The following is a 25997-nucleotide window of genomic DNA, read 5'->3' as shown; positions in this document are numbered from 1 at the left end:
ATTTCTGTTGGTTTTGAAGTCACAGGCGCAGTTAACTGTTGTGGCTCGTTGCCCAAGTACATAAGAGAATGTTAAATCTTAGTTACAGGCAAGTAGAAATAAGATAATTTTTTTCCTATCTAGGTTTACAACCTGGAGTGGGAAAAGGAGAAAGGCGTAATCGAGCCGTATACTCCGTGATTTAATCCTTATGAGAGAAATGTATCATAGCCCAGATTTTCTGATGAGATACTCGAGGCTCAGAGAGGTTGCATGAGTTGCCCAAAGCCATCAGCCTCTGCTGGGAAGGCTCTGTTGCTCCCTCGACAGAGCTGCCGCCTTAGAACAAGGTGTTCAGTTGTCCCTCTGGCCCTAGAATCTCGTCCCCCACGCAGACCCTGTGACCTGGCGGGGTGCAGGGGGCGGTCTAATCTGTGTACGGAAGGCTCACGCCCCTGGAAATCACACACACTCCGTTATTTTTATCTCCAGTTTATTTTTTTAGACTAAGAGCAGAGTATGAAAGTCACAGCCAAAGCACTTGAAAAAGGCCCAGGAGGATGGGTGGGACCACAGGGTGGGCAGGGCACGGTCCTGGGGGCGGGTCCCGGCTGGCTGGGGCTGGAGGGGAGGGGCATTGTTGTCTCACGGTCTCCAAAAGTGTCTGTGCGTTGCATAGTCTTGTCTTCACAGAAGACAAAAGAGGGGCCAGGGGGTCCCCCGGGGAGGGGGGCCTAGCCTGGTGGGGAAGGGGTCTGAAGCTGGACGGGGACGTCAGGGGAGGTCGGGGTTAAGGAGGGGGAGGGACTCTGTCCGTCTGTACATTATATATAGAGATATAGAGTCTGTACATGCCTGCCTGGCACCCCAATGCCCACCCCTCGTCACCCCTGTCTACCTCCCACCCCCCCAGGGGTGTCTCCTTGTAAACTTGGATTCAATCCAAACCACAATCCTGGGAGCGGGAGTTGGGGGAGGAGGACGTGCTTATTGCTGTAAACAGGGGAAGAGGGCAGCGGGCGATGCCACCCCCTCACCCATCTAGTCCCCTCCCCGTGTTCTGCCCCTGCAAGAGAGGGATGGAGGTGTCTCCCACGCTCTGATTTGCCCTCTCTGGGGCATATTTGTCTCTCTGGGGGGACGGGGAGGAGGGCGCCAGGGGTCAGAGAAAGGTACCAGGGGGCAGGGAGTCCTGAGCACTGCCCTTCGTGGCCCCCCAGTTTGGTACCAAACATTACCAGAGCCACAAGGCCACTGGGACCCGTGGCTGTCCCTGTGCCTGGCCCATTACAGTGCCCTACGTGGGTGGAGGGGGCAGAAGGGGTGGGCACAGATGTGTGCTGCAGACCTCACTTCCAGTCACCGCAGCAGGGGTCTAGGCGCCAGTCTAGGCTTCCCGTGGAAAGGGCAAAGGCTCCCTATTCTGGCCCCGCCCCGCCCTATCTCTTCCCCGTCAGGGGAGGGGCAGAACTAGGAGGCCAAGAGCGTCATGAGGAAGAAGGCGATGCCCACCGCCAGGGGCAGGTGTTCCCGCTTGGGGCTGGTCCCACTGATGCTCTTCTCCAGCTTGGGCACCTGGGGATTCTCTCCCTCAAAGTCTTCTGTGGAGAGAGGAAGAAAAGACTGGTGAGGGCTGGGCTGCTCGCCAGGGCGGGGGCACGCAGCAGCAGCAGCAGCAGCAGGGGAGCCGGGGACGTGACCACCCACGGGGTAAGAGGGATCGGTGTCCTCAGGGGGAAGGCATGCGAGGTGAGCAGGCACTGGGGAGGGGACTGCGGTTCCAGCAGTGGCCACCAGAGGGCGCTGCGCACTCACCCAGCACGTTGATCTTCACATTGGGGCCCATGGTGAACTGGGGGAGAGTGGGGACCGGCTTCTCCCCGGAGTGCGATGCTGCGGGGTGGGGTGCGAGTGGGGAGAGAGGAGGGGAGAGTCAGGGCCAGGATCCCCTCCCCCTGCTACAGCTGAGGAGTGAGTCTCCCTCGCCTGTGCCCTCCACCCCCACCCCCAGGAAGCCAGGGGAGCCCCAAAGCAGGGGAGCTGAAGATGGGGTCGCGACTGGCAGCCGGTTATACTCACTGGAGGCGCAGCAGACGAAAACCTTCATCCGCAGACACTTCCAGTGCAGGTTGTGGGTGGGCGTGGCTGGGGGGAGAGACGGGGCCTGAGTGGCTTTCTCTGGGTTTGCACCCCGCGCCCTCACTCAGAAACTCTCCTCACACCCCCCGCCCCACTGCTCCTCCCGGGCAGTCTCCTTCAGGACTTCCCCGACCCTTTGGACACTGCTCACGGGGCTCCGCCGGTCAGCCCGAGGAGCCCCTTCCATCCACCCCTCAAGAAACCCTGACCCCTGAGATGCCGCGCCCGTAATGTTCGTTACAGAAACGGTGACCCCGGTGCAGACTTCGGACTGTCACCAAACCCTTCTCTTCGCCTCACGATTCTGTCTGAGCCGAAACCCCGAGGTCCCCAGTCCCCACGCCTTGTGGTGGGGTGCCACTCCTGGCGTAGCCGCAAGGTGACAGCGCGCCGGCCCGCCCCCGGCCCAGGGCCCCACCCCCTGGCTGTCACTCACAGATGTAGTAGTACTCGTGACCGGCGTGGAACTCGTAGCCCAGCGAGAAGGCGCTGTAGCGCTGGAACTTCTCCGAGAACTTGATGGGGCTGTGGGGCGCGTGCGGCCGGTTGCACTCCCAGCGCTTGAAGCCCTGGCTGGCGTTGCAGGCGCGGTAGCCGGCGCGGCTCACCATGTACAGCACGTACTGCTCCGCCCCGCCGCCCGGCCCCGAGCTGTTGTAGTGCGGGCAGTAAATGTCCAGGTAGTCGTTCACGTTCACCTGCACCGTGTAGCCCTCTCGCCGCAGGCTGCGGGGGACCGGCAGCGGGTCAGAGAGAAACCCCACGCCAGCCCGCTCTCCACCTCTCGAGCCGCATACCTTCCCCAGAGTCCCCGAGCCTCCCGGCTGTTTTTCGGGGCGTCCTCTCTTCTCTGTCCCTGTCTGTCCCCACGGCCCTAGTGCCGCCAGACCTCTCTCACTGGCCTTTCTTGCCGGCTCCTTGTTCTCTCCCACTGGCGGCCACCAGAGGGCAGCAAAGGCGCAGGGAAGCCCGGCCGGCCTCCAAGGAAAGGAGGCGGGGAGAAAGATGGAGGGAAGGAGGGAACGCATGCTTTAGTTACCACAGAAACGGCGCAGGCCCCTGCGACTCCCAGACCCAGGCCCGGATTTCCTCCATCCATGCCCTGTAATTCACCAGTGGGGCGGAGGGATTGAGGCGGTGATGGGAAGGGCGAAGGTGGGAGGGATCCCTTCTGACAGATGCGCACCCTCCATCGCCTCTCCCTGCATGCTTTCCTGCGGCTGCCAGTCCTCCCCCAAGGCCAGTTCGACAGGACCTGCCCTCAGACATGTATGTATGGAAGCTTCATGCATATACATGCATAGGTCTATGGCACATTCACAAATATGTCCACCGCCCACTCACAGGCGGCAGACACACAGAAAAGCTCCTATGCTGGACCTTCATGCCAGTATTGGTTGACCACCGTGTCCTGCAATCTTAAACTCTCTCTCTGCCCTCCCCCCCACACACACACTGGCACATGTCCTCTCTACAGTATTACTGGTCTCTGTACTTTGAGTCCCACTGACCTCCACCCTGAGGCCATGGGCAATTAGGTCCCCAATAATGTGATGCAACAGATCAGGGAGCTAAGGGACTCAAGATCAAGGCTCCACATGGTATCACGCCAACCAGCCAAAACGTCTGTCTCTACACATCTCCCTTCTCAGCCTGGGCACCACTGCCCCTTAACGATGCTAGGCAGAGCAGTGGGCATGGTGCCCAGGCAAGATGTCTGTGCCTCTTACTTCCTCCAGCCTCCTGTGGGACACAGAAGCAGATGCTGGGTCCCTGGCAATTTCCACCTGCCTTACTACTCATCACCTACGGTAAGCCCTGGTCTTAACGGTGGTACTGAGTGATGTGGGTAGGGGAGAAACGTCTGAATGGAGAAAGAAACTCAGACAAGAAGGCAGGCGCTCCCCTTCATTTCCTTAGAGTGGGAATGCACACATCTTCACAGTGAGAGGGAGTGTGGTGGACACAGGAAAGTGTGGGACACTTGACAGTGTCAAACCACTGGGGTCCTTGGTCCCTGAGAACGCCCTGAGGGGAAGAACTGGCTCCCTCTGTCACCGAGCACCTCCCAGTTTCACAAACAGTAATTAGATCTATTAGGGAAAGGAGCTTAGAGGCCTGTGCATGGGGTGCGGCCTCGAGGGTCCCTCCCACCTTACCCCTACTTCCTTGGCCTTGCTTTGCTGCCCACTCCCCACGGCCTCCCATCCAAGCCTGGCAGTTAGGCAGACAGGTGAGTGCTGGTGCTGGGGCACCCCAGTAAGAATGGGCACAGCCTCACTGACTCATCAGGAATGTCACCAGCCCCACTTGGTTCCCACGGGAGTGATGGGTCACTCAGGCCCCTCCCTGGCCCTGGCACTCAGGTGGGCAGGAGTCTCGGCCTGAGGCACTGGGAGCAGGAAAACTAGTTAGACCAGGCCTGGCTCCCAGCTGCCACCACTCGAGAGGTCTGCCTCTCTATCCTCAACCCCGAAGCCAACCTGCTGGGGCTTTGAGGAGGAGGCCCCCAGTGGGAGGGGGCCAGGTCTGCAGCAGCTGCACAGCCCTCCGTCCTTAAGCCGCACCCAGGTTTCCTGCCCTGCTCTGAAGTGGCCCCTCCCTGAGGGCTGCCCAGTCCCCCTACAACATACCCCATGCCAGCAGCGAGTAAGCAAAAGCCGGAGCTATTCCTATAGGTACCTCACTTTCCCCAGCGGGGTGGCGACTAGCCTTATAGAAAGGTTGCTGGGTAACCACAAGTGAAGAGAAGCCACCTCTTACCTATCCCTGGGCTGGGTGGCAGGAAATGCCCCCAAAGCTGGGCATGTAGGAGAAAAAGATGTGCTTGTGGAATGGCTGTGCCCAATTGGAATCTCGTGGACTGGGGGCAGAAGGGCAGCAGGCCAGGACTCCCCAGCCACACTCCTGAGGTGTCTGCTTGGCTTGGGCGCTTTCATTGAATCTGTCATCCTTCCTGTCCAGGCAGTGAAGAGGGAGGTGCCCCAAGCCTGGGGAAGCTAGCTGCTAACCCCTCCTCCAGAGCCGCACCCCCGGGAGGGATCTGGGGGCTGGGTTGTGCCTGTTCCTTCAGACAGGTCTCTATTCTTCCTCACTCCATCCCCTGCTAGCCTCCCACCTCTCCCGAAGAAAGCCGAGTGTTGACACACCCCACCTGGAGGGGCCCCTCCCCGGTTCCACCGTCTCTCCAGCTCTCGCCGCCGGTGCACATTCCCACCTCTCTCTTCCACTGCTTCAGTGCTCTGTCTGCTAGAGCCTGGCGGGTGGGCGGCGGGGAGACCGGGAAGAAGCAAACCTCCTCCCCCCTCCCGGGCCATTAAGAGCAAGCAAACAGGGTGTCTATACGGCCAGGGAGTAGGGAAAGGATCCCAAGGGGCCCTGAACTTGTTAAATCCCTACCCCCACCCCTAGAGCCAGGATGCAGAGCAAAGGAAGTGGAGGAGGGATGTAAAGACACCGGACCCGGTTCTCCTCCCCTCTAGCGCGCGCCCCCGAGGCTGCGCGCCGCTCGCTCCAGCAGACGAGGCCGGACCACGTGTGCGCGGCGTGGGGTCCGCGCTCGGGGCTGAGTGGGTGGGTGGCGGGAACGCTCGCGGGGCGGCGCGTGCACGCTGACACCTCAGCACCCCTCGGGCGTCCTCGGTCTCCGCACCCAGCCCCGCCGAGTCTGGCCATCCCGGGACCACCGGACCCCGGGCTTCTCCGGCCGGCGTCGGGTGGGAGAGAATCAGCGCGCCCCACATCCCCGCCCCTCCTCCCTGCGACAGCGGCGGCGGCGGCGGCGAAGGTTTATTGATCTGCAGCGGCGGAGAAGCGCGAGAGGCCGGCCGAAAGCGAGCCACACAGAAACCAAGGGGGAGCGAGACGCACACCGAGAGGAGAGATGAGCTGAGCAATCCGGGAAAGGGAGCAAGGCACATAGAATGGGATCCGGAAACCGAGAGGAAGAGGGAAGAGAATGAGAACCGAGAGACTTGGAGGCAAGGAGAGACGTAGAGGCCGGTCCCGAGGCCCACAGACAGCAGGGGCAGAGACGGCGAGACGAGAAGAATACAGGGGCGCAAGGCACACTCAGCGACAGGGAGAAAACAGAGAGACCAACGTGGACGCTGTAGAGCCTTAATAAATATTTGTTGAATGTATGAATGAAAGATCAGAACTGAAACATTTCAGAGCTAGAGACAGGTAGGGAGACAGCTAGAGGAAGGTGTTCCTGAGGCTTCTTGAGTACGGGCGGATACCAACACCTCTGCTCAGTTCCGCAAAGAAATGAAGCACAGGCCGGAGCGCACATATTCGGCCAAAGGCCGCCCCCCTTCAGTTCCGGGCTCAGGGGACCCCTTGACCTCACACTCTTATGCTTCCTTCCAGTATAGTCCCGCCATCCCTAGTTTCTAAGCCAGGTTGGGCAAAGGTCTCGCCTGTTCCAGGGGACCAAACGGAATGGGGGGCAGGGGGCGAGATGGCGGCCTCGTGCAGGGCAAGGCCCCAGGTCTGTCAAAGGAGGCCGCCGCACGTGTCCCACCCGTACCCTCCCACGTGACCCCAGGAGGAGGGGTCGCAGGACCCTCTCTACGTGACCCCAAGGGGCAGAGACCCTCCGCACGTGACAGGGGGTGGGAGCCAGGAGGCCGGCTCACGTGACCGGGGGGAGGGGGCGCGGGAGCCTGTGGCTCGGCTCGGCCCCGCCCCCAGCTCCCTGGCCCTCTCCACTCCCGGCTCCGGAGCACGTCGCTCTCACGATTTATGGGGCCGCGGCTGCCGCAGTGAGAGAGCCGGGGAGCCCGGCGCAGCGGCAACAAAGGCAGAGGAAGCGAGGCGGGGGCGGGGGCGGCCTCCCGGCCGGTTGCGCACCCTCTCCCACCTCTGCCGGTCCAGACCTGTGGGTAGCCGGGAAGTCAGAAGGGAGGCTCCGGGAACCGGGGCTCTCTCATCCCCTCCCTTGGGCTTTCACCTGCGCCCAGGTGTATGCGGGGGAGGCGAACCTGATCAACAACACCCCCCCCTGCCATTCCCGCATACCCCTGGCTCTGGCTTCCGTTAGGAACGCGGGGGCGCCCCGAGGATGGTGGGGAACCCAGGCCCCTCGCCTGCGCGCTCTCCACCGCCCGCCAGACTCTAGCCGGGCGGGGGGCGGACGTGTGGGTTCTGGGGGAGGGGGACGAGCTAGATAGACCTGGGGAGTCGGCCCCCAGCGCCCCCGGAGTTCTCCGAGTCCCGCTCCGGGGGGGAGGGGCCGCATCCTCACTCCTAGGTTTCCAAGGAAAGCGAGAGGGGGTCGTCGTTGGCTCATCCCCACCCCCAGTCTGACACTCCGGGCGCGAGGAGGGAGAGGGGGAGGCGCGGAGCCCCAAACAACAAAGAGCGGAGCGGCGAGCGGCAGCCCCTCCCCTGGGAGGTTGGAGGTCGCAGCCACCAGGCCCTCTGGGTCCCCTCCCCTGGGGCCTCGCCATTGCTCCCGAGTCTCCCCCCCGGGGTGGGTAGCCCGAGGCAGTGCGGGCGCCGCCGCCTGGGCAGGTGTGACAGTGACCCCCGCGTCCCCAGGGATCACCCCCAACACACAGACACACACGGAGGCGGCCGGGGTGATCCACACGGCGGTTGGCGGGGAGGAGAAGACAAGGGCAGCGAGGACTGAGCAGAATGAGGATCTGGCCCCGCAGCCGGCACCCAGCCGCCGCGCCACACACCGGGGAAACCACACGGCCGCCCTGACACCCGCCCAGACCGCGGCGGCGCCGACAGCCACCCGAGCCCAGACGCGGCCGGCCACGCGGACAGCGACCGCAGCCCCCTCCCCGACCCGTCGCCCGCTCCCACCCCCAGACGATCGCCGACGCAGACACACAAATCACACACTCAGACACACACGCACACTGACAGCCGCGCACGCCCGCTTACACTGGAGCCACACGCCGTTCTCAGCCGGGCGGGTGTGTGTGCGTGTGTGTGTGCGCGTGTGACACGCCGACATCTCCCTGCTTCCTTTTCACCGGTACACTACGTCCCCATCCTCACCAAGCAACACCCCCAGGGCCCCCCAACTCGCGACCCAGTCCCAGCTCACTCCAGCCGGGTTTATCCACACAACCAGGGCACCATTTGCCTTCGTTTGAGGAGCTGCTCAGTCGAACTCCCTGTCTCAGCTCTGGACCCCACTTTTAAAGCAGGAGTCGGAGACAGAACCCCTTGAAATCCTCACCACTGAAAACAGGTCATCCCTGGGCCCCCCAAGTGCCGGCGGCCTATCCCTACCACACTGGTACTCCCAAACCTCAGCCCGGCAGAAGGGGGTGAAGATGGGGGCACTGTGGTATGGGGGTACGCTATACCAGCGGCAGGTGTGGAGAGAAGCCAAAGTGGGGTGCGGGGTCCCTGAGCAGCCTCCTCCGCACGGCCCAAGCTCGCCTTACTATATACCTCAACAGCCTCTTTCAGACCCCCTCCTGAGTTTTACAGACGCCCATAGAGTGTGTCCCCCTCTCCGTCGCTTCCCAGCCCCCAGCTGTGCTCTCCCAGGACGCCCACCCCAGGTTCCCCCAGGACTTCCCGGGCCCCCCAGGTACCCCCTCGCTGACGCGGGACGCACGGCTCCCTGGCCCCCGACTCACTGCTGGTTGGAGCTGTTCCAGTACACCGCATGCCGGTTTCCCAGTGCCCCCCCGGGCCCCTGGGCCAGCAGCGGCAGCAGCGGCACCGGCACGAGCAGCAGCAGCAGAAGCAGCGGAGCCGCCGCCATCCCCGGAGCCGCCGCCGCCGCCGCCCCCCGACTGAGCCCCGCGCTCCCGGATTCTCGCTTCCCAGCTCCCTGCTGCCGCCGCCGCCGGCCCCCGATCCTTAGGCCACGCCCCCAGCCCTTCCCTCCGCCCTGCCGGGCGCGCCTCCGAAGCCCCGCCCCTGGCGCGCTCCCGCCCAGGCCCCGCCCCGCTGGGGCCCGGAGCGCGCGGCGCGTGGGAGGTAGGGGCAGTGCTACCGTCTCCCCAACAGCCCGCGCTGCTTACCTCTCCCTCCTAGGTTTAATTTGCTGCCGCTGGTCCTGGGTTTTCAGCTGCCCGGTCTGGAGTTCCCAGGGGAAGGATTAGGGAGGTGAAGACCGGGATCTGGGTCTCCTTGAGCTCATTTATCTTTGGGATGGGGGGAAGGAGACTTGAAAAGAAGCTGGGAGGTCCAGGACCTCTTAATCAGTAGAGCTAGACCTCCTTCCTTCTGAACCAAGCGTCTGGCCCTCTGTTCCTTCCATGCGCCTCTTCCCAGGTGAATGAAGAGTTAGGTGGGTTCTAGAGAGTGGGGGAGAAGCCCCTCAGCTGGCACCAAGGACCAGACAGCTATTGACCTGAAGCCCCCAGCTGAGCTTGAGGCTTGTTTTTCTTGGAGGTGGGGTAGAAGAGCTCAGTCCCCAAGAATGTCAGTACTGGGTGCTGGAAGGACCTGTGGCAGTCCAGGGCCCAAAGTGGAGGAGGGGACTGGGAGAGAGTCAGCAAGAGCAAACCAGGCTTTTCTGGGACACCTACAAAGGATCCTCACTCACAATCAAGGGGGCCCCTTCCCAGCGTGGCCATTCGTGTCCCCAGGCACTCTCCCTCCTATGCTGCTCTCTCCACAGTCAACGTCCTCACAGGGACCCCCAGGCACAGACATAACACACACAGTTTCAGGAGGAAAAGCACTGACACCCAGAGGCTGAGAACACAGATCACAGCACAGGCACTTGACATGGACATGGACAAACAGACACACAGGTAGACTTGTGCACGTGCACACACACACGCGCGCTCACACACACACAGGTAAGGGTACTATCCGATAACTAGCGATCTGTGCAAATACAGGCACTTAGATACAGAGACAGAGGAGCACACACCCAGACACACGCACCCTCTGGCACACACACCGCTCTGTGCTCTCCTCTCTTTTCCTAGGAAGTAGAAGTTGAGGGAAATAGTCTAGAATCCAGACCTAGGGGGTGTCCACCCCTCTTCTCTTTTGAGAGGCTCAGCCCGCTGGACAGGAGGACCAGGTCTCAGCCTATGTTCTCAGAACTCAGGCCAACCACCTGTGCCCAGGGGCACGGGCATGTTATCTTTTCTTTCTGTACTACAGCAGAGAGGACATACAGCCACGTTTCATCTGCTTATCTGGCAGGACAGACGTCCTGACCACAAGTCCACCCCTGTGTTGGGTTTGGGGGAGGGGCAGTGCCATCCAGAACAGGTGCCTAGCTGCTGCCAGGCGAGAGCAAGCTCTGTCCTCCCTCAGCTCCTCTCCACCGGGAGATCTCCTGTCCCTACTCAGAAGCCAGAAAATAAATTAGGCCCTTTGGGGTGGGAAGAGGGCACTTTACAAACAGCTCTCCCTCCCCTGAGACTCCTCATCTCCAGGGAGATTTGTTTCACCCAAATGAAACTAACCTGCCTACTCCAGGTGCCACAAATCCAAGCTCCCTCCCCGCTACCCACATTCCCTGCTCTGCAAAGGGAAGCTCTATCTGTGGGGCCCACAGTTGGCAGAGAGGCTGCCCATGTTCCCAGGGAGTGGAGCTTGCCGTTCTAGAAGCCTCAGCTCCATGTTTGTAGAGTCTGGATCCCACTTACGGGGGGAGGAGGCATTTTCATAGGGCCCAGATTCTCCCCTTCAGAACTAGCACCCTCACACACACCTTCACATCATAACTGAGCCCTTCTCTCTAGCATCTGGAGCCCACTCTATAGGATTTAAGCAGCTCTCTCTATGGGGTGTAAGCCTCTGGTCTTTAAGTTCTGAGATATTCGCCGTAAGGCCTCTGTCTATGGGATCTGGTGCTTTGTCTATTGGGGCCTCTATCTGAATGAGCTGCTGGCTGATTTGGGCTTTTGTGTGAATTAGAATAAGTGCCCTGGGGCGGCCGGTTAGCTCAGTTGGTTAGAGCACGAGCTCTGAACAACAGGGTTACCAGTTCGATTCCCACATGGGCCAGTGAGCTGTGCCCTTCACAACTAGATTGAAAATAACGGCTTGAGCTTGGAGCTGAGCCCAGGTGGGTGGCCAATTTGCTCAGTGGTTAGAGCGTGGTGCTCATAAGACCAAGGTCGCTGGTTCGAGTCCTACATGGGCCAATGAGCTGCGCCTTCAACTAGATTGAAAACAATATTCCCCAATAATAATAATAATAATAATGAAAGAAAAAGCACCCCTCTGTGCAGACCCAGACCCAGTCCTTAGGGTGCATCTCCTGGCAAGTGGCAGGTGGTGCCTGTGTGAAGAGACAAGGAACCGCGTCTGTCAGCAGAAGGTGGCCCCGCATTTCTCCCCATCTTAGCCGGGGAGCTGGGGCTGAGGTCAGCCTCGACTCACCGCTGGGGTGGCTAAGTGTGCCATGTACAAACTGCATATGTGCGCTGGTGTGTCAGTCCTGACTGTGGAATATGTGCTTCCAGCTGTAATGCCTGGTCCTATCTCCAGGCCTCTACTCACGGCTTCTCCAGCGTTCTCTGGGTGTAAGGCCTGGGGCCTGATCTGAAGCCGGCCTCTTCCGGTGGCACTCAGGTCATGGAAGGATGCAGGCTTCCATCCAGGGGTATAGGACTCAAATCTTTCCTGACTGACCCATCACAGCAATGGGATGTATATTTTGCATCTGCAATATAGTACATACAGTACACACACACTTACATATAACTGACACAGTAATTTTCATGAACCGATACTTAACATTTACTACAGAGGATACACTCTGATATTTTTCTTCTGTTCTATGCTTAACTTTTTCTTAAATAAACTAAAAAGCTGGTCGAGATCCATAAAATTGATTTCTTGGCTCACTACCCCAATGGGTCACAAGCTATAGTTTGAAACTCTGGTGTGTAAGGCCTGGGCCCTCCCTAATCAACACCCCTCTAGAGGGTGAGGCCCCTCTTGAGTCTGGGGTTCTCTCCCCGGCTGGTTCGCTCTCTCTCGGGCCTTAGGCCTCTTTTCTCCTCTCCCGCAGGCTCTGCCTTCATTTCCCGCTGACCCTCAGGGTTGCCAGTCCACGGCTGGCTGCCATGTTCTCCCAGGAGCACGGCGCTCAGGCCCCTGGAAACACTCTGAACGTGGTGTCTCAGCCCCCGCCCCTGGGGCCAAGGAAACAGGGAGCTGAACAGGTCCGGGGCAGAGGGAGGACTCAGGCTCTGTGGCCCGACATGGCTCCTGGGACTTTGGGTGGCAACCGCAGAGCTGAGCTGTGTTCAATAAATCATGGAGGCGAGGGCCTGGGGGAAGGGGGGGCCGGGAGGGAAGAGGGGCCACGGATAAATAATTCATTAAACAAATAAACAAGAGCCTGTGAAAGGGAGGATGGGATGTGTGCGAGCAGGAGAAGCAGCCGCCAGCTCCACACATGAAATATTCACAGGTTCTGCAGCTTGCCCAGGGCCTAAGTGTGTGCCCCAGTGTAGGCAGGTGGGTGTGGTGTGCCCCGGTATAGGCGGGCGCGTGTGATCCTGGTGTCAACAAGAAGGGCAGTGCACGGGTCTCCTGATTCCCAAGTGTGTGTGTCATCATGGCTACAGGGGGCTCTGAGGTCCGTGAGTTGACATGGAACCACATATGTAACCGACAACAGGGAACACAATGCACTGATGTGTGGCCCCCACACAGGAAATGAGGACACAGGGCTTGGCGGGTGGGGCCGGGGTGTAATAGCCTCTGATCAGTCATGCCCTGATCCCTCTAATGAGCCCGGCAAGCTGAGAAGCCTGACGGCAAGCTGAGAAGCCTGACGCAGAGGCATCTGGGGTGTTCCCCTGGGGGGGGGGGGTGACTCCCCTGAGTGTGCTTCCAGAAAAGCTGAGAGGGAGGGAGTCTGGCTTAGCAGTGGCCAGGGTGGGCTTGGGTTTGAATTCCAGTTCCACTGCTCACTGACGATGCTAGGCACTTCTATCCTCTGGGACTGCTTCCTCCCCTGTAAAGTGGGGCTCATCACACCCTGCCTCCAGGAGGCGGTGCTTCTGAGGATGAAGAGCCCGTCTGGGAAGCGCTTAGCATGGTGTTTGGGACCCATGAGGTGTTTGATTAATGGAGGCCTCCTGTCATTACTATGGAGAGGTTATCTCCTGACGTCCACCCACCCACACTAGCCCCAAACTCTTTTTTCCATTTGTTCTCCCCTGTGGGGACAGAGCCCCAGAAAGCAGTTTCCAGACTCCCGGCTTCACATGGAAAGGTGCTGGCTCAGGTAGTAAATGGCCATCAGTTGTGGCTAGTTGGCTGTCAGCTGTAACCAATGAGCCATTGGCCACTAATATAACTGCCGTGGCTACACTAGCAGAAAAAATGGGGGCTAGCAAGATGGTGGCTGAGCTAGCAAGCGGTGCAGTGAGGGTTGCGAACAGTGTGGCTCCTGCTTCCTGTTTCTCCAACCCAGCTGCCAGCGAGAATATAGTGATATGACTCCCCTGCCTTTGGCTCCGTGGGTGTTCCTTTTTGGCCTCACCGTGTCCTACGTTCTTATGTGGGGAGCGGGAACTGAGACCCTGCCTGGCACCCTGCACGACACATGGCGCAGCAAGCAGGGTACGGTGCCAGCTAAAGCTCTCCGAAGGACGGTGGAGCAGTTTGTGCGTATGAACACCCAGTCTGAGGAAGACCAGGAGGAGCAGCTGCCAGAGAGCTGGACCCCCGTGGAGGGGTGGGAAGACATGGACGGTTCCCCAACCAGCATAAGCCGGAGAAAGCAAAGGTCTTTGCTACCCTGTGAGCTGGGAAGTGCTTGCTGAGGCAGCCTGGATGCAGGACTTGTAGTCCCAGGAGGAAAGGCTTGCTGAGTCCTCCGTGGGAGATGCCGGTGAGGTCAAGGTCGTCCCTCCCCCCCAGGACAGCCCTGGCAAATGACTGTGGACTATGGGGAATGGGTTCCATCCCTAATTTAATGGACCATTTGACTGTTTGGGAACATACCACCATGTCGTGGAACTGGCGGAGGTTTGCTTTTGTGTGTTGACCGGCCGCCATTGAGAATATGTAAGCATCTTGACTGTGAGCCGCTGTTGTTCCAGCAGGGTGCCCTGAGAGGCCCAGAGAGGGTGGCAGTGCCCTGAGTGCCCTGGCTGAGTCCAGGAAGCGTGGCTGTGCCCGGGGAGACTGGTGGTGCCCTGAGAAACCCTGGCTGTGTCTGGGGAGACTGGTGGTACCCTAAGAAGCCCAGTAAGTCTGGCTGTGCCCAGAAGTACTCGTGGTGCCCTGAGAAACCCTGGCTGTGCCCAGAGAGCCTGGCTGTGTCCAGGATATTGCATTCACCTCCAGGCTCCTCGCACAGGGTCCGTCGCGGAAGACGCTTGTCGCGTAGATTGTGAGGCGAGAGCCTGTAGGGGTGGAGTGTGGGGGCAGAGCCCCAGAAAGCAGTTTCCAGGCTCTCGGCCTCACATAGACAGGTGCTGGCTCAGGTAGTAAATGGCCATCAACTGTGATTGGATGGCCATCAGCCGTGGATAGTTGGCCGTCAGCTGTAACCAGTGAGCCATTGGCCACTAATATAACTGCTGTGGCTACGCTAGCAGAAAAAGTGGGGGCTAGCAAGATGGTGGCTGAGACTGCAAGCGGTGCAGTGAGGGTTGCGAACAGTGTGGCTCCTGCTTCCTGTGTCTCCAACCCAGCCGCCAGCGAGAAGATAGTGATACGACTCCCCTGCCTGTGGCTCTGTGGGTGTTCCTTTTGGGCCTCACCGTGTCCTGCGTTCTTATGTGGGGAGCGGGAACTGAGACCCCGCCTGGCACCCTGCACGACAAATGGCGCAGCGAGCAGGGTACGGTGCCAGCCAAAGCTCTCCAAAGGACAGTGGAGCAGTTTGTGCGTATGAACACCCAGTCTGAGGAAGACCAGGAGGAGCAGCTGCCAGAGAGCTGGACCCCCGTGGAGGGGTGGGAAGACATGGATGGTTCCCCAACCAGCATCGGCCGGAGAAAGCAAAGGTCTTTGCTGCCCTGTGGGCTGGGAAGTGCTTGCTGAGGCAGCCTGGATGCAGGACTTGTAGTCCCAGGAGGAAAGGCTTGCTGAGTCCTCCGTGGGAGATGCCGGTGAGGTCAAGGTCGTCCCTCCCCCCCCCCAGGACAGCCCTGGCAAATGACTGTGGACTATGGGGAATGGGTTCCATCCCTAATTTAATGGACCATTTGACTGTTTGGGAACATACCACCATGTAGTGGAACTGGCGGAGGTTTGCTTTTGTGTCTTGACCGGTCACCATTGAGACTATGTAAGCACCTTGACTGTGAGCCGCTGTTGTTCCAGCACGGTGCCCTGAGAGGCCCAGAGAGAGTGGCAGTGCCCTGAGAACCGTGGCTGAGTCCAGGAAGTCTGGCTGTGCCCAGAGAGAGTGGCAGGGCCCTGAGAAACCCTGGCTGTGTCTGGGGAGACTGGTGGTACCCTAAGAAGCCCAGTAAGTCTGGCTGTGCCCAGAAGTACTGGTGGTGCCCTGAGAAACCCTGGCTGTGTCCGGGGAGACTGGTGGTACCCTAAGAAGCCCAGTAAGTCTGGCTGTGCCCAGAAGTACTGGTGGTGCCCTGAGAAACCCTGACTGTGCCCTGAGAGCCTGGCTGTGTCCAGGATATTGCATTCACCTCCAGGCTCCTCGCACAGGGTCCGTCGCGGAAGACGCTTGTCGCGTAGATTGTGAGGCGAGAGCCTGTAGGGGTGGAGTGTGGGGACAGAGCCCCAGAAAGCAGTTTCCAGGCTCCCGGCCTCACATGGGAAGGTGCTGGCTCAGGTAGTAAATGGCCATCAGCTGTGGCTAGTTGGCCGTCATCTGTAACCAGTGAGCCATTGGCCACTAATATAACTGCTGTGGCTACACTAGCAGAAAAAATGGGGGCTAGCAAGAAGTGGTGGCTGAGCTTGCAAGCGGTGCAGTGAGGGTTGAGAACAGTGTGGCTCCTGCTCCCTGTTTCTCCAACCCAGCCGCCAGCGAGAAGATAGTAGCATGACTCCCCTGCCTGTGGCTCCGTGGGTGTTCCTTTTTGGCCTCACTGTGTCCTACGTTCTTATGTGGGGAGCGGGAGCTGAGACCCTGCCTGGCACCATGCATGACATCCCCCATTTCCAACCTTCTCTAATGGCTGTTGTCGTGGGAGAAGTGGCCTAGGGCTTGGGGAGGAGAGATGCGTGGGGAAAAGGTCAGATGGATTCAGGCAGAGGTGAAGTTACAGCTCAAAATGGAAGTCGTCACCCCTGACAGTGTGGAAAGAGGGGTCCTTGACCTTCTCCTTAGACTTCAGAGCCTCTCCTTAGCTCCTGAATTTTTCCCTTGATCCAGACTCTCTTCTCTTTCCTACCACCAACATTGAACTTTCTAGCAAGTGGCTGCAAGAGGGAATTCGAGGAGAGGTGTCTGAGTACAGAGACCATCACAATCTCCTTGCCCCCCACATGCCTGCCCTCACTGCCAGAGCTCTAGGCCCCCCCACCCCGGTCTAGCCGTTGAGGGCTTCCTTGGCAAAGATGGCTATGTCTGGGTAAAACCCCGAGAAACGGCACTCCAGAGTGGGTGGGGAGAATCCCGGCTGGAGAACTCCCGAGAGCCAGGAGAGCCAGGGTGGGGGACCTGGGGCCTCCCAGTGAGCCCCAGCATTCCCCAGCCCTCTCCAGTTCCCTGGAAAGGATCAGCTCCCTGCGGGAGAGAACAGCAGACAGGTCTGAGCCGGCCTGCTCCTCCGCAGACAGAAGAACAGGCTGGGGGAGGGGGCCTGAGATCTTGGTGGGGAGTGGTGGCTGCAAACCCATGTCTCCTCTAGGGAGCCAGGGGCAGAGGGACTTGGGCCTGGGCATACCCTACCATAGCCTGGGGCCCAGCTCTTTGCCTCCCTTGGCCAGCCTGCTGCCACTTGGGCAGCCAAGGGTCTGGGCCCCCAGGTGTGAAGATGGTGCCTTCCCACCCCTTCCCAAAGAGCCAACATTGGTTCTCCAGTTCCCTCCCCTGGGCTGGGCAGGTTCGGGCTAATCTGTGCAAAAGCTTCACAGCAAACATCGATCTGTAATAAAACCACAACGTGTGCTCAGGAGAAGGGATTCCAGACACAGAGGGAGCCAGACTCCACATAGACACACTCACACACGTATACACAGATGCAAAACATACAGCTCTGGGAGGGCAGACACCAGCAGTCCTGAGAAGGCAGCTAAGTGTGAACCCACACTGAGTCAAACACACACCCTCCCTGCCTCCCTGCTATAACTTTGTCCTTCAAAACCTAAACCTGCTCTGACAGCCCATTTCCCTGTGTTCCCATAGCATTGTGTACATGGCCCTATAACAGCATTTGCACTTGGCATAATTATTTGTTGGCCAGTTTGTCTCCTCAAGTAATTGGAAGGTTTCTTAAGGGAAGGGATCTTGTCTTATACAAGTGTTATCCCCAGCAGCTAGCATGCAGCCTGATAGTTAGTAGGAGCAGGTGGGGTGCTTCGTAAGTAATTGTTGAATTGAGGAACAGAAATTAAATGCATCCAGACAGTGGGACCCCCCCACCCCAGAAGCACACAGAGGATATCAAGTGCAGGCTACTTCTGCCTCTGTCCCCCCAGATCTTCTGGTCTTCTGATCTGACTGCCTCTCAGCTTCCTCAAAAGCTCTCCTTTCTCCCTCTTCACTCAAGTGTGAGATGAGACCATGAATTCGAGTTCCACCTGAGGGCTGGCAGGCAATGTAGGGGTTAATGACACCTCATTAGGGTTTAATTGGAGGAAGGAAGCTGCCCTGGCACCAGACAGGTGGGCAGGCCTGCCCCTCACTGGAAGCAGGCGTCCCCAGTTCCAGCACCCTGCCAGGCGTGTGGGTGATTTGGCCCTGGAGACCCTCAGTCCAGCTCAGGGCACTTCCCCCCACCATTTGCTTTGCCAATTTAGTCTCTAGGCAGTACAGACCAGCCCTCCCCATCTGTCGCCAAATATCCAGAGGGGGAGGCGGACTTCTTATCTTTTCTCCTTTTGCTGGGCTGCGCCCCCTCCTACCCCAGGAGACGTTGGAGGCTAGGAAGAGGGGTGGGGTAAGGAACTGGACAACTGAGAGAGATGAAGGGATAGATTCAGGATACAGACAGCGGCAGGGCTGGGGACGTGGAGACGTCTGCCCAATTTGACCTTAAATGAAGAGAATGCAAATGAGATGCAGACTGTATGCAGATGAACACGAGGATCTCAGAATTATCATTCCTGCTGGCAGTAACGGGGCACCCAGACCCCAGCGCTGTTGTCAGCGCTCCCCTCCTAGCTTTCCTGGGTTAGGGGGCACTGACCATTACTTTAGTGAGAAAAAGGAAGGTAAGAGCTTGGTTGGGCTAGGGCTGCAGGATCTGGGAAGCTGGGCTCCACCCCAGCCTCCCCGCCCCCAACCCAAGCACCACCCGAGCTGCCTCTGGAGCTCAGGCACCCACCATTCTTCAGGGTACGCTGGGACGCACAGTCGGTTGCTATGGGGACCCCCTCCTAGGGTCCAGGCCTGAACCAATGGGCATCACCGCTGATGACCTCATGCCCCAGGCCCCCGGATTCTATTGGCTAGTTGGAAGCCACGGTGCCCCTCTACAACTGCGTCACCCCTGGGGATCCCCCGACGACCCCAGTGGATGTGGCCTACTGACAGACGGGCGCGTTGGGAGCTCACAATTTGCTAAATGAATGAATAAGGAAAGGAAGGAAGGAATTAATAAAAGAGAAGAAAAAAGGGAGGGGCCACATAAAAAGACCAAAACTTCAGGGTTTAGCCTCTAGGGAAAGAGGGCGACCCAGGAAGGTGTGGAGCAGGATAGAATCGCAGAGACTCAGGGTCTTGAGCCAGCGAGATAGAGTGAGGTAGAGACGAGGAGTTTCCTCATCTGGTTGGGAGACTAGGGCAGGCCCAGCAAACTGACGGCCCCACCCTCGGCCGTCTACAGCACCGCTGAGTTTAGGGGAGATGGGTGACGCCCCAAAACTTGCAGGCCTGCCCAAGCCTCCTGGAACCGCACCCCGGAACACGCCTGGAGGACTTCTCAAGAGGAGGTAGGGCCCTGTCCCGTAAGCCCGCCCAGCGTCTTCAGCGCATCTCCGCCCCAGGAGCAGACTTGGCCCTTGCTTTCCGGGGGGACGCGCCCCGCGACTGAATCAGCTGTCCGCGCAGGGCCCAGGCTGAGCAGAAAGTGAGGGTAGGGAGGGCTGACTTGGCTTAAGGCCAGCGGCCGGCCGGCCTGAGTTTGAGACCTTCCGCCCAAGTGCGCGGCTGGGGAGGTGTCGGCCTTCACACCTGCGGGCCGCTGGGCGGCGGGCGAGGGCGTGTCTGTGTCAAGTATGCGCGTCCCACTGAGGGAGGGCGGGCGTCGGAGTGCAGGCAAAGCCGACTGGGCCCGGTCTCTTTCGCACATGCGTTCTTATCCGCGGAGGGCCGGCGCGCCGGCCCGACTTGGAGCGAGCGCGCCGGGCCTGGTTGGGTAGGAGAGGGTGTCTGGGACAGCCAGAAGAGTGAGATGTCCCCTGCTCCCAGTCCTCAATGCAAGGCAGGGGCTACTAACCGATCGCCCCGGACTGCCCCGCCTGCGGTTTCACTGGCGGGGGGGAGGGGGGGGCGGGGGGACGGAGGTAGCAGTACAGTCGGTTTCCATGGCGACATATAGACACCCTCCTGTATGACAGTAGAGACGGAACTCGAACGCAGGACCAGAAGACCGAGCCCATAGCTCACCCTTCAGCTCAGACTCCACGCCCTCCGCACTCCGGCCCCTCCTCCTCGCTAAAGATGGTTTCGGGTGAGGGCCCTGACACACGCATACGTAGGCACAAGCACCTACGGACATGGCATTTTCTGAAAGGGGCCTCGAATGGGGGGAGGGGTCGACTCGTGTCTGCTCCGCCCGCGCCGCTGTCCTCCACCCCAGGCCTCAGCCAGAGCAATGCAATTAACTGAGAGGGATGGGGGTGTGACCTAGGTGAGCAAAGGGTGAGGGCGGGGGTCGCAATCCCCAGCATTTCAGTCTGTCAGTCTGCAGACCCCCAGCACCCTCTGCGGCCCCCAGCCCCCAGCGTGTTCACACGCGGCCTCTCGCTGCCGCAGCCGCCGAGCTAATCAGCACAACATCCACCTATCGATCGTAGGCTCGTTGCCAGGCGGCCCGGCACGGTGCCCATGGAGGCTGCGGGGCACCGTGGCGGGTAGAGCGCAGCTGCGGGGGAAGGGGTACCCCTTCCCCTAGCTCCACCCTGGACACATTCAGAAAGCGGGCCCCAGTTGGGCTTGGGGGGGATCATAGCCTTGCCTGCCAGAGGTGGGAGCGATGGTGGGGCTGAGAGCAAAGGGACCCCTCCCGCCTCTGCCCCACCCCTCCTCCTTATAAAAGCGGAGAACAAAGAGGCCGCTGGGGAAGGCGGCTTTGATCTGACCCCACCTTCCCAGTTCTGGGCCAGGCCCCGCCCACACTGCCCTTGGGAGGAGGATGGACGCCCGGATCTCAGGGACCCGCGTCCTCAAACCCAGGTGCTGTCTTTCTACCGGCGCTGCTTGGTGCTACCACAGTTTGGGCAGGGCCCCAAGTAGGTGGGCTGGTAGGAGCATCTGCCCCTTCTCAGCACAGGAAGCCAGCTAAGGAGGTGGGAGAGGGTGCCAAGCTCCACAGCTGCTGCTGGCACCCGCCCCACACTGCCCAGAGGGGTGCCCACCGAGGTCTGGCATGGATGGCCTGGGCACAGCTGGCATGGAGGTCAGGCCAAGCCAAGCTGAGAGCAGAGGCTGCAGGGAGTCCTGGTGTCAGGGAAGGAGCCTGAGGGCAGTAGGCTGGGGAGAGCGACAAAAAGATGGGTGATTTATTGAGAGTTTGGTCCAGACATTTATAAAAATACAAATTGGTATGAAATTCAGCCTCATGGCCAGTCTGTCTTCACAGAAGACAAGTGAGTGACCCCCTGGGAGGGAAAGGTGCTGCCCCAGGGAAGGGGCCCACAGGGCACTGGGCACAGATGGCAGGCCTGGGTTGCTTCCTTGCCCTGGTCCAGCAATCCACCTGCCCCAGGTCTTTGGCCTTGGCCCCCAGCAGGCTCAAGGATCCAATCCCACCAAATCCCAGTCTTCCTGGGGGATGGGTGAGACCACCAGAACTGCTGAGGGAGACCCTGTGTTTGTCTTGCCTGGGCGCCAGGTGTCCAGGGCTGTCTGCAGCTCCCCTGTGGTTCCTCTGCAACCTGGGATGAGGGGCCGGCACCTGCAAGGGCCACCTCAGACCCTCTGATCCCCCCATCGCTCCTCCATCTTGTCTGTCTGGCTTGGCATTCCCAGCTCAGGTGGCAGGGGCTCCTCCTCCATGGAGCCTTGGGAGGCCTCTGGGTCCTGGGGTGGCAGGAAGGGTCCGCTTGGCTCAGAGAACTCGCAGGAGACGCAGAATCGGCAGCAGCAACAGCAGCAAGAGACAGAAGGGGCTGGGAGCGCCCCCTCCTTGCCACCCAGATGTGCCACTCTCTCCAGGGCTCCCAACAGGATGGGCTGACTCGGACTCTGTGAGGGGGGAGGGGTACACTAATGGGTCCCCCATTCTGGCAGCCGCCTGTCCCCCATTAGCTGTTCACACCCATCCTGTTCTCTGGGGTCTCCCAAACCAGCCACTGCCTTCCCATAATCTACTACCTCGTCCCCTCTAAGACCCAACTTCCAAGTCTCCCCCAAATTGCCACTAGAGACCACCGGTTCGCCTAAGGCTTCCAAGGGCCTTGTCCCTGGAGATGCGATTCTGTTGGCCCAGCACCCAGGGCTGCAGGGGAGGCTCCCATGGGCTCCACGGGGAGAAGAGGCCACAGCATACAGCCTGGCCCAGACGCGTCTGATGCCGCCAGACCCTCCGGTGCCTTCCCTCATTCCCAAGGATCCCACACTGGTCAGCAGGGCTGCTCCCTGTGGCCCAGCCACTTACTGCTCTCCTTGCAGCAGACGGACACCTGGAGCCTCAAGCATTGGCCAGGACCCCCGGGAGTCGGCACGGCTGTGCAGTGGGAAATCAGAGAAAGTTAGCCCAGGCTGCTCTGCGGACTATCTTAGACTCTCCCAGCTTCTCTCCTCTCCAGATGCCTGGAAAGCTTTTCCTTGCTTTTGGGCCCCATCCAGGTGACCCCCCTCATCCCCCTCATCCCCTTTCCTAGCTCCTCTTGCTTTCTCCTCCTCTCCATAGTCTCATTCTAGATGTCCCCCTTCTCAGTGCAGGACTCAGGTCCCCTCCCATGCCCCTCTGTCCACAGCCCCACCCCTCCCAGGCCTGGCCGTCATTCCCAGTCCCCCATTGACTGGTGGCACGGCCAGGTGCCCGCTCCTCTCCCCACCTCCCTCCCAGAGGCGGCCAGTGCACCCTTCCTCACTCACAGATGTAGTAGTAGGTCTCTCCAGGCAAGAACTCGAAGCCAAGGGAAAAGGGTGTGAAGCGCTGAATCTTCTCTGAGAATTTAACGGGGCCAAACGGAGCGAAGGGGAGGGAGCACTCCCAGCGCTTGAAGGCACCTGCCCCCCGTGCCTGGCAGGCCTCGTAGCCTGGCCAGTCCACCATGTATAAAGCAAAGGTCTCGGGGCCCTCAGGGGGTCCTGGGCCCTCATAGTGTGGGCAGAAAATGTCTAGATAGTCGTTGAGGTCCAGTTCTACCACGGCGTCCCCTCGAAGCAGCCTGCAGACACAAAGTAGGCATGTCCTGAGGGCGGCATGACATGGCACGGCACGCCTGCAGCACCAGGGTCAGAGATACCCTCCCCAGGGTCCCTGCCAGCCTCTCCCTGTCCTCTGCAGAGGGAGCAGCTCAGCAAGGCCCGAGTTCACCAGACTAACAACTCCCGACACAAAGAGTGTTAAGAAAAGGATGAGGTAACAGATTCACAGGTTCAGAGAGGTTAAGGGACTGCAGTGCCCTGAACAGGTGGTTCAGTGTGAGAAGGCCTCTCACCACACCCTGCCTTTCGGGTTGGAGCTGCCACCTATATCTCCAGCCCCAGTGCCCAAGGCCTGGCACAGCGCCTGTGCTTAATAAATATTAGCTGGATGGCTGCTGTGACGAAGCTGGAGCAGAGGCAAGGGGTAGAGATCTGAGCCTAGAAGGCAGTCACAGTCGCAGAGATGGAGACTGGGGACAGTGTCCTCCTTAAAAAGATGCAGAGAGGGACACTGCCCTTTAGACTTCAATCCAATATTGAACAGAGAGCCATGGTAAAACAAAGAATGAGGGAGTGGGTAGGGGGTGCCTCCCTCTTTTTGCCAGGACAAGGGGGCCCTGTCCACCTATCACCCCATCTTCAGCCTGTTCAGGACTCCCTTCCCCACCTCTTGGGGGCTGTCGGGGCTGGGGGGGGGGGAGCCAGTGCAGGTGGGAAGGGCTGCCCCTCACACCATCAACTATAGCAGGAACCACTTGCCCCCTCCCCACCATACACACAGCCCAGCTTGACTTAGGAAAGGCCTCCAACGGTCCCTCAATGGGTGGTCCGAGGACCACCAGCGTCAGGAGTTCTGATTAGAAATGCAGATTCCTGGGCTCAGCTCAGACCTACTAGAACACAAGCTGGGCCTTTGTATGTTTTGTTCCACAGCATCCTTGGTGCCTGGAAAAGGGTCCTGCAAAAGGACAGCACTCCATAAATATCCATGGACTGAATGAATGAACCAGAAACCTCAGGGTTGGGGACTAGGAACCTGAATTTTTAACACATCCTCCGTGTGATTCAGAGGCACTGGTCTGGAACAGAGAGAGGAATTCAGAGCCGAGAACAATAGCTCTTATCACACGGTATTGGTATTGTAATGACCTGTCCCTCAGCCTGCCCTCCCCAGGGGGGTCTTTGGGCTCCCAGAGGGCAGAGTCTAGGTCTTCTCACCAATCTCATCCCAAGCACTCTAGCACAGGTCCTGGTACACAGTATGTGCTTAATAAATGTTAGTGAGTGAATGAATGCACAGAGTCACAGATTGTCTCAAGTAGAAAATCAGAGAGGAAAACAGATGGAGAAAGCAGAGAAAGGCAGGGGGAATTGAGGAGGGGGATAGAAACAGTAAAAAATACCCAGGTTCAAAGGCAGGCAGCTCAGGAGAGAGAAAGAAATAATAGTTTATATCTGTACAGCATACACCTCTTTCAAACTCATGACCTCAGTTCACCCGTCTGATTTCCCGGGTACTAATATTGTTAGCCCATTTTACAGATGAGATAACTGAGGTTAGAGAGGTCAAATTGCTTGCCTAAAGGTGATTCACCTAGAAGGGCTGGGCTGAGACTGGAGAGAAATAGGACAGATAATGACCGACATGGAAACAGAGATGCCAAACGAGATCAGGAGACGGGTGAGCGCCAGAGGGGAAGCCCAGCGAGCAGGAGAGTAACCCACGTTCTTTCACGAGACTAAAGCCCCCTCCCTAGCTCTGAGGTCCGCCTGCCCCAGCTCAGGCCTGAGGGAGGCTGGGGATCGCCAGGAGAGAAGCGAGGGGGGCGGGGCTCGGAGCGCTGGCCGTGGCCCCTCAGCTCCGGGCTCCAAGACCCCACCGACCGCCCTCGGGGCTGGGGTTCTCCGCCCGCCCCCCAACACGTGCGGGTGGGGGGAGACCGGGGCGCGCCTAGCCCCTCCCCCCTCCCCCGCCGGCTCAAACAAAGGAGCCCTGGCGCGCGGCCCGGCTCAGGCGGCGCCGCACTCAGAGCGAGAGTCGGGCGCGCGCCCGGCCTGGGAGCGCGCAGGCCCAGCTGGCTGCTGGCCGGGTTCGGCCCGGCTACCTGGGGTTACTGGAGTTCCAGTAGAAGTCGTGGCGGAGGCCGGAGCCCCCTCGCAGAGGGGCGCCGAGGAGCGCGGCCCAGAGGACAGTCCGCAGCAGGGGCAGCAGCCGCATCGCCCCCGCGGTCGGGTCTGGTCTGGTCCGGCCCGGCCGGCCCGCTTCGCCGTCGCCGCGAGAAAGGTACAAAGTGGTGAAGGGGTGGGGGGGGGCTGCGAGAAAGGGGGTGGAGTGCGGAGACCCACAGGCCACACCCCCCGGATAACTTTCAACCAATGGGAGCGCGTCTCCGCCTCTCCACTCGGAGCCAACTCCCGTTAACCCCCTTCACGCCGTTGCGCGCCGGGTTAGCCAAGCTCCTACCCAGGCTGGACCGCGTTTCGAGGGGGCGGGAGGAAGGATGTATTCCACTATCCAGGAAGGTTTTTAAGGAGGTCGTGTCTTTCGTGTCTGCGTTAGTACAGATCAGAAGGCCTTATTAGAAGTTTGGAAAATTTAAATAGGAGCAGACGCCCTTTGCCCAGAAAGAGTAAAGTGAGGCCGGGACGAGGATCCAAGAAGCCTATCCAACCACCTTAGCACGTCGCCCTCTTTCTTTGCACATCTAGGGATAGCGCTGGGGGAAGGAACAAACCGCCTTCTCGGACACCCCTTCTCTCCTGTCCACCAGCCTTCGGTGGTGAGCTCGATGCCCACCTTGGGGTTGGCGCCTGTCCCTTTCCTCCTTACACCTCCTTTCTGGGCTGGGGGGCCCACGCGGCCCCAGTCCCGAAGACGAAGTAATGAGCTGGTTGCGGCTTGTACAAAGCACCTTTGTTCCCCAGCCCTCAGGTGGGGGCGGGGGAGGAGGCAGGTGCGCGGCCTTGGGATCGTGGGAGCCGCCGCCCAGCTCCGCCCCGGCTCCGGGGCTCTGAGAACACCAGCCAGATCCACTTTTCCCAGCTACCGGTCAGTGTGGGGACGGCGGGTCCAAGAGCTTGACCCCTTCGTCGATGCCACCCTCAGGCGTTGGGGGCGAGGGTCTGGCGACTGGGGATGGCAACAGGCGTTACGACTCCTTTTGGCACTGGATTACGCCGAGAGTCATCCCAGGCTGGGCAGAAACAAGCCGCGAGCATCCCTGCGACACACGCTGCCCCAGACAGGGACGCTAGTCCTCCCTATCCCATCTGGGGCGGCAGCGTC

General features: G+C 59.8%; 1 protein-coding gene across 6 annotated transcripts; it reads right to left on the bottom strand.

Annotated features, from left to right (window-relative positions):
• Positions 1-455: 455 nt before the first annotated feature.
• On the bottom strand, positions 456-25925 carry LOC109434662 (ephrin-A3). 6 transcript variants are annotated; one of them, XM_088799640.1, is made up of 5 exons: positions 24817-25038; positions 2555-2844; positions 2059-2124; positions 1795-1872; positions 456-1580 (listed from the first exon to the last, which is right to left on the bottom strand). In XM_088799640.1, the coding sequence occupies exons 1-5, from the start codon at positions 24927-24929 to the stop codon at positions 1450-1452; spliced, it is 678 nt and encodes a 225-aa protein (XP_088655766.1). In that variant the 5' UTR covers positions 24930-25038; the 3' UTR covers positions 456-1449. The 6 variants fall into 6 exon arrangements, with proteins under 6 accessions (XP_088655766.1, XP_019567379.1, XP_019567380.1 ...); XM_019711820.3 differs by lacking the exon at positions 24817-25038 and adding an exon at positions 8730-8956; XM_019711821.3 differs by lacking the exons at positions 1795-1872; positions 24817-25038 and adding an exon at positions 8730-8958.
• Positions 25926-25997: the final 72 nt, after the last annotated feature.

This window comes from Rhinolophus sinicus, chromosome 7 (assembly GCF_057876585.1).
Source record: "Rhinolophus sinicus isolate RSI-liver-muscle chromosome 7, RSI-T2T, whole genome shotgun sequence".
Classification (NCBI taxonomy): Eukaryota; Metazoa; Chordata; class Mammalia; order Chiroptera; family Rhinolophidae; genus Rhinolophus; species Rhinolophus sinicus.
Note: the sequence above shows the minus strand (reverse complement) of the source record. Positions and strands in the feature narration are given on the sequence as shown.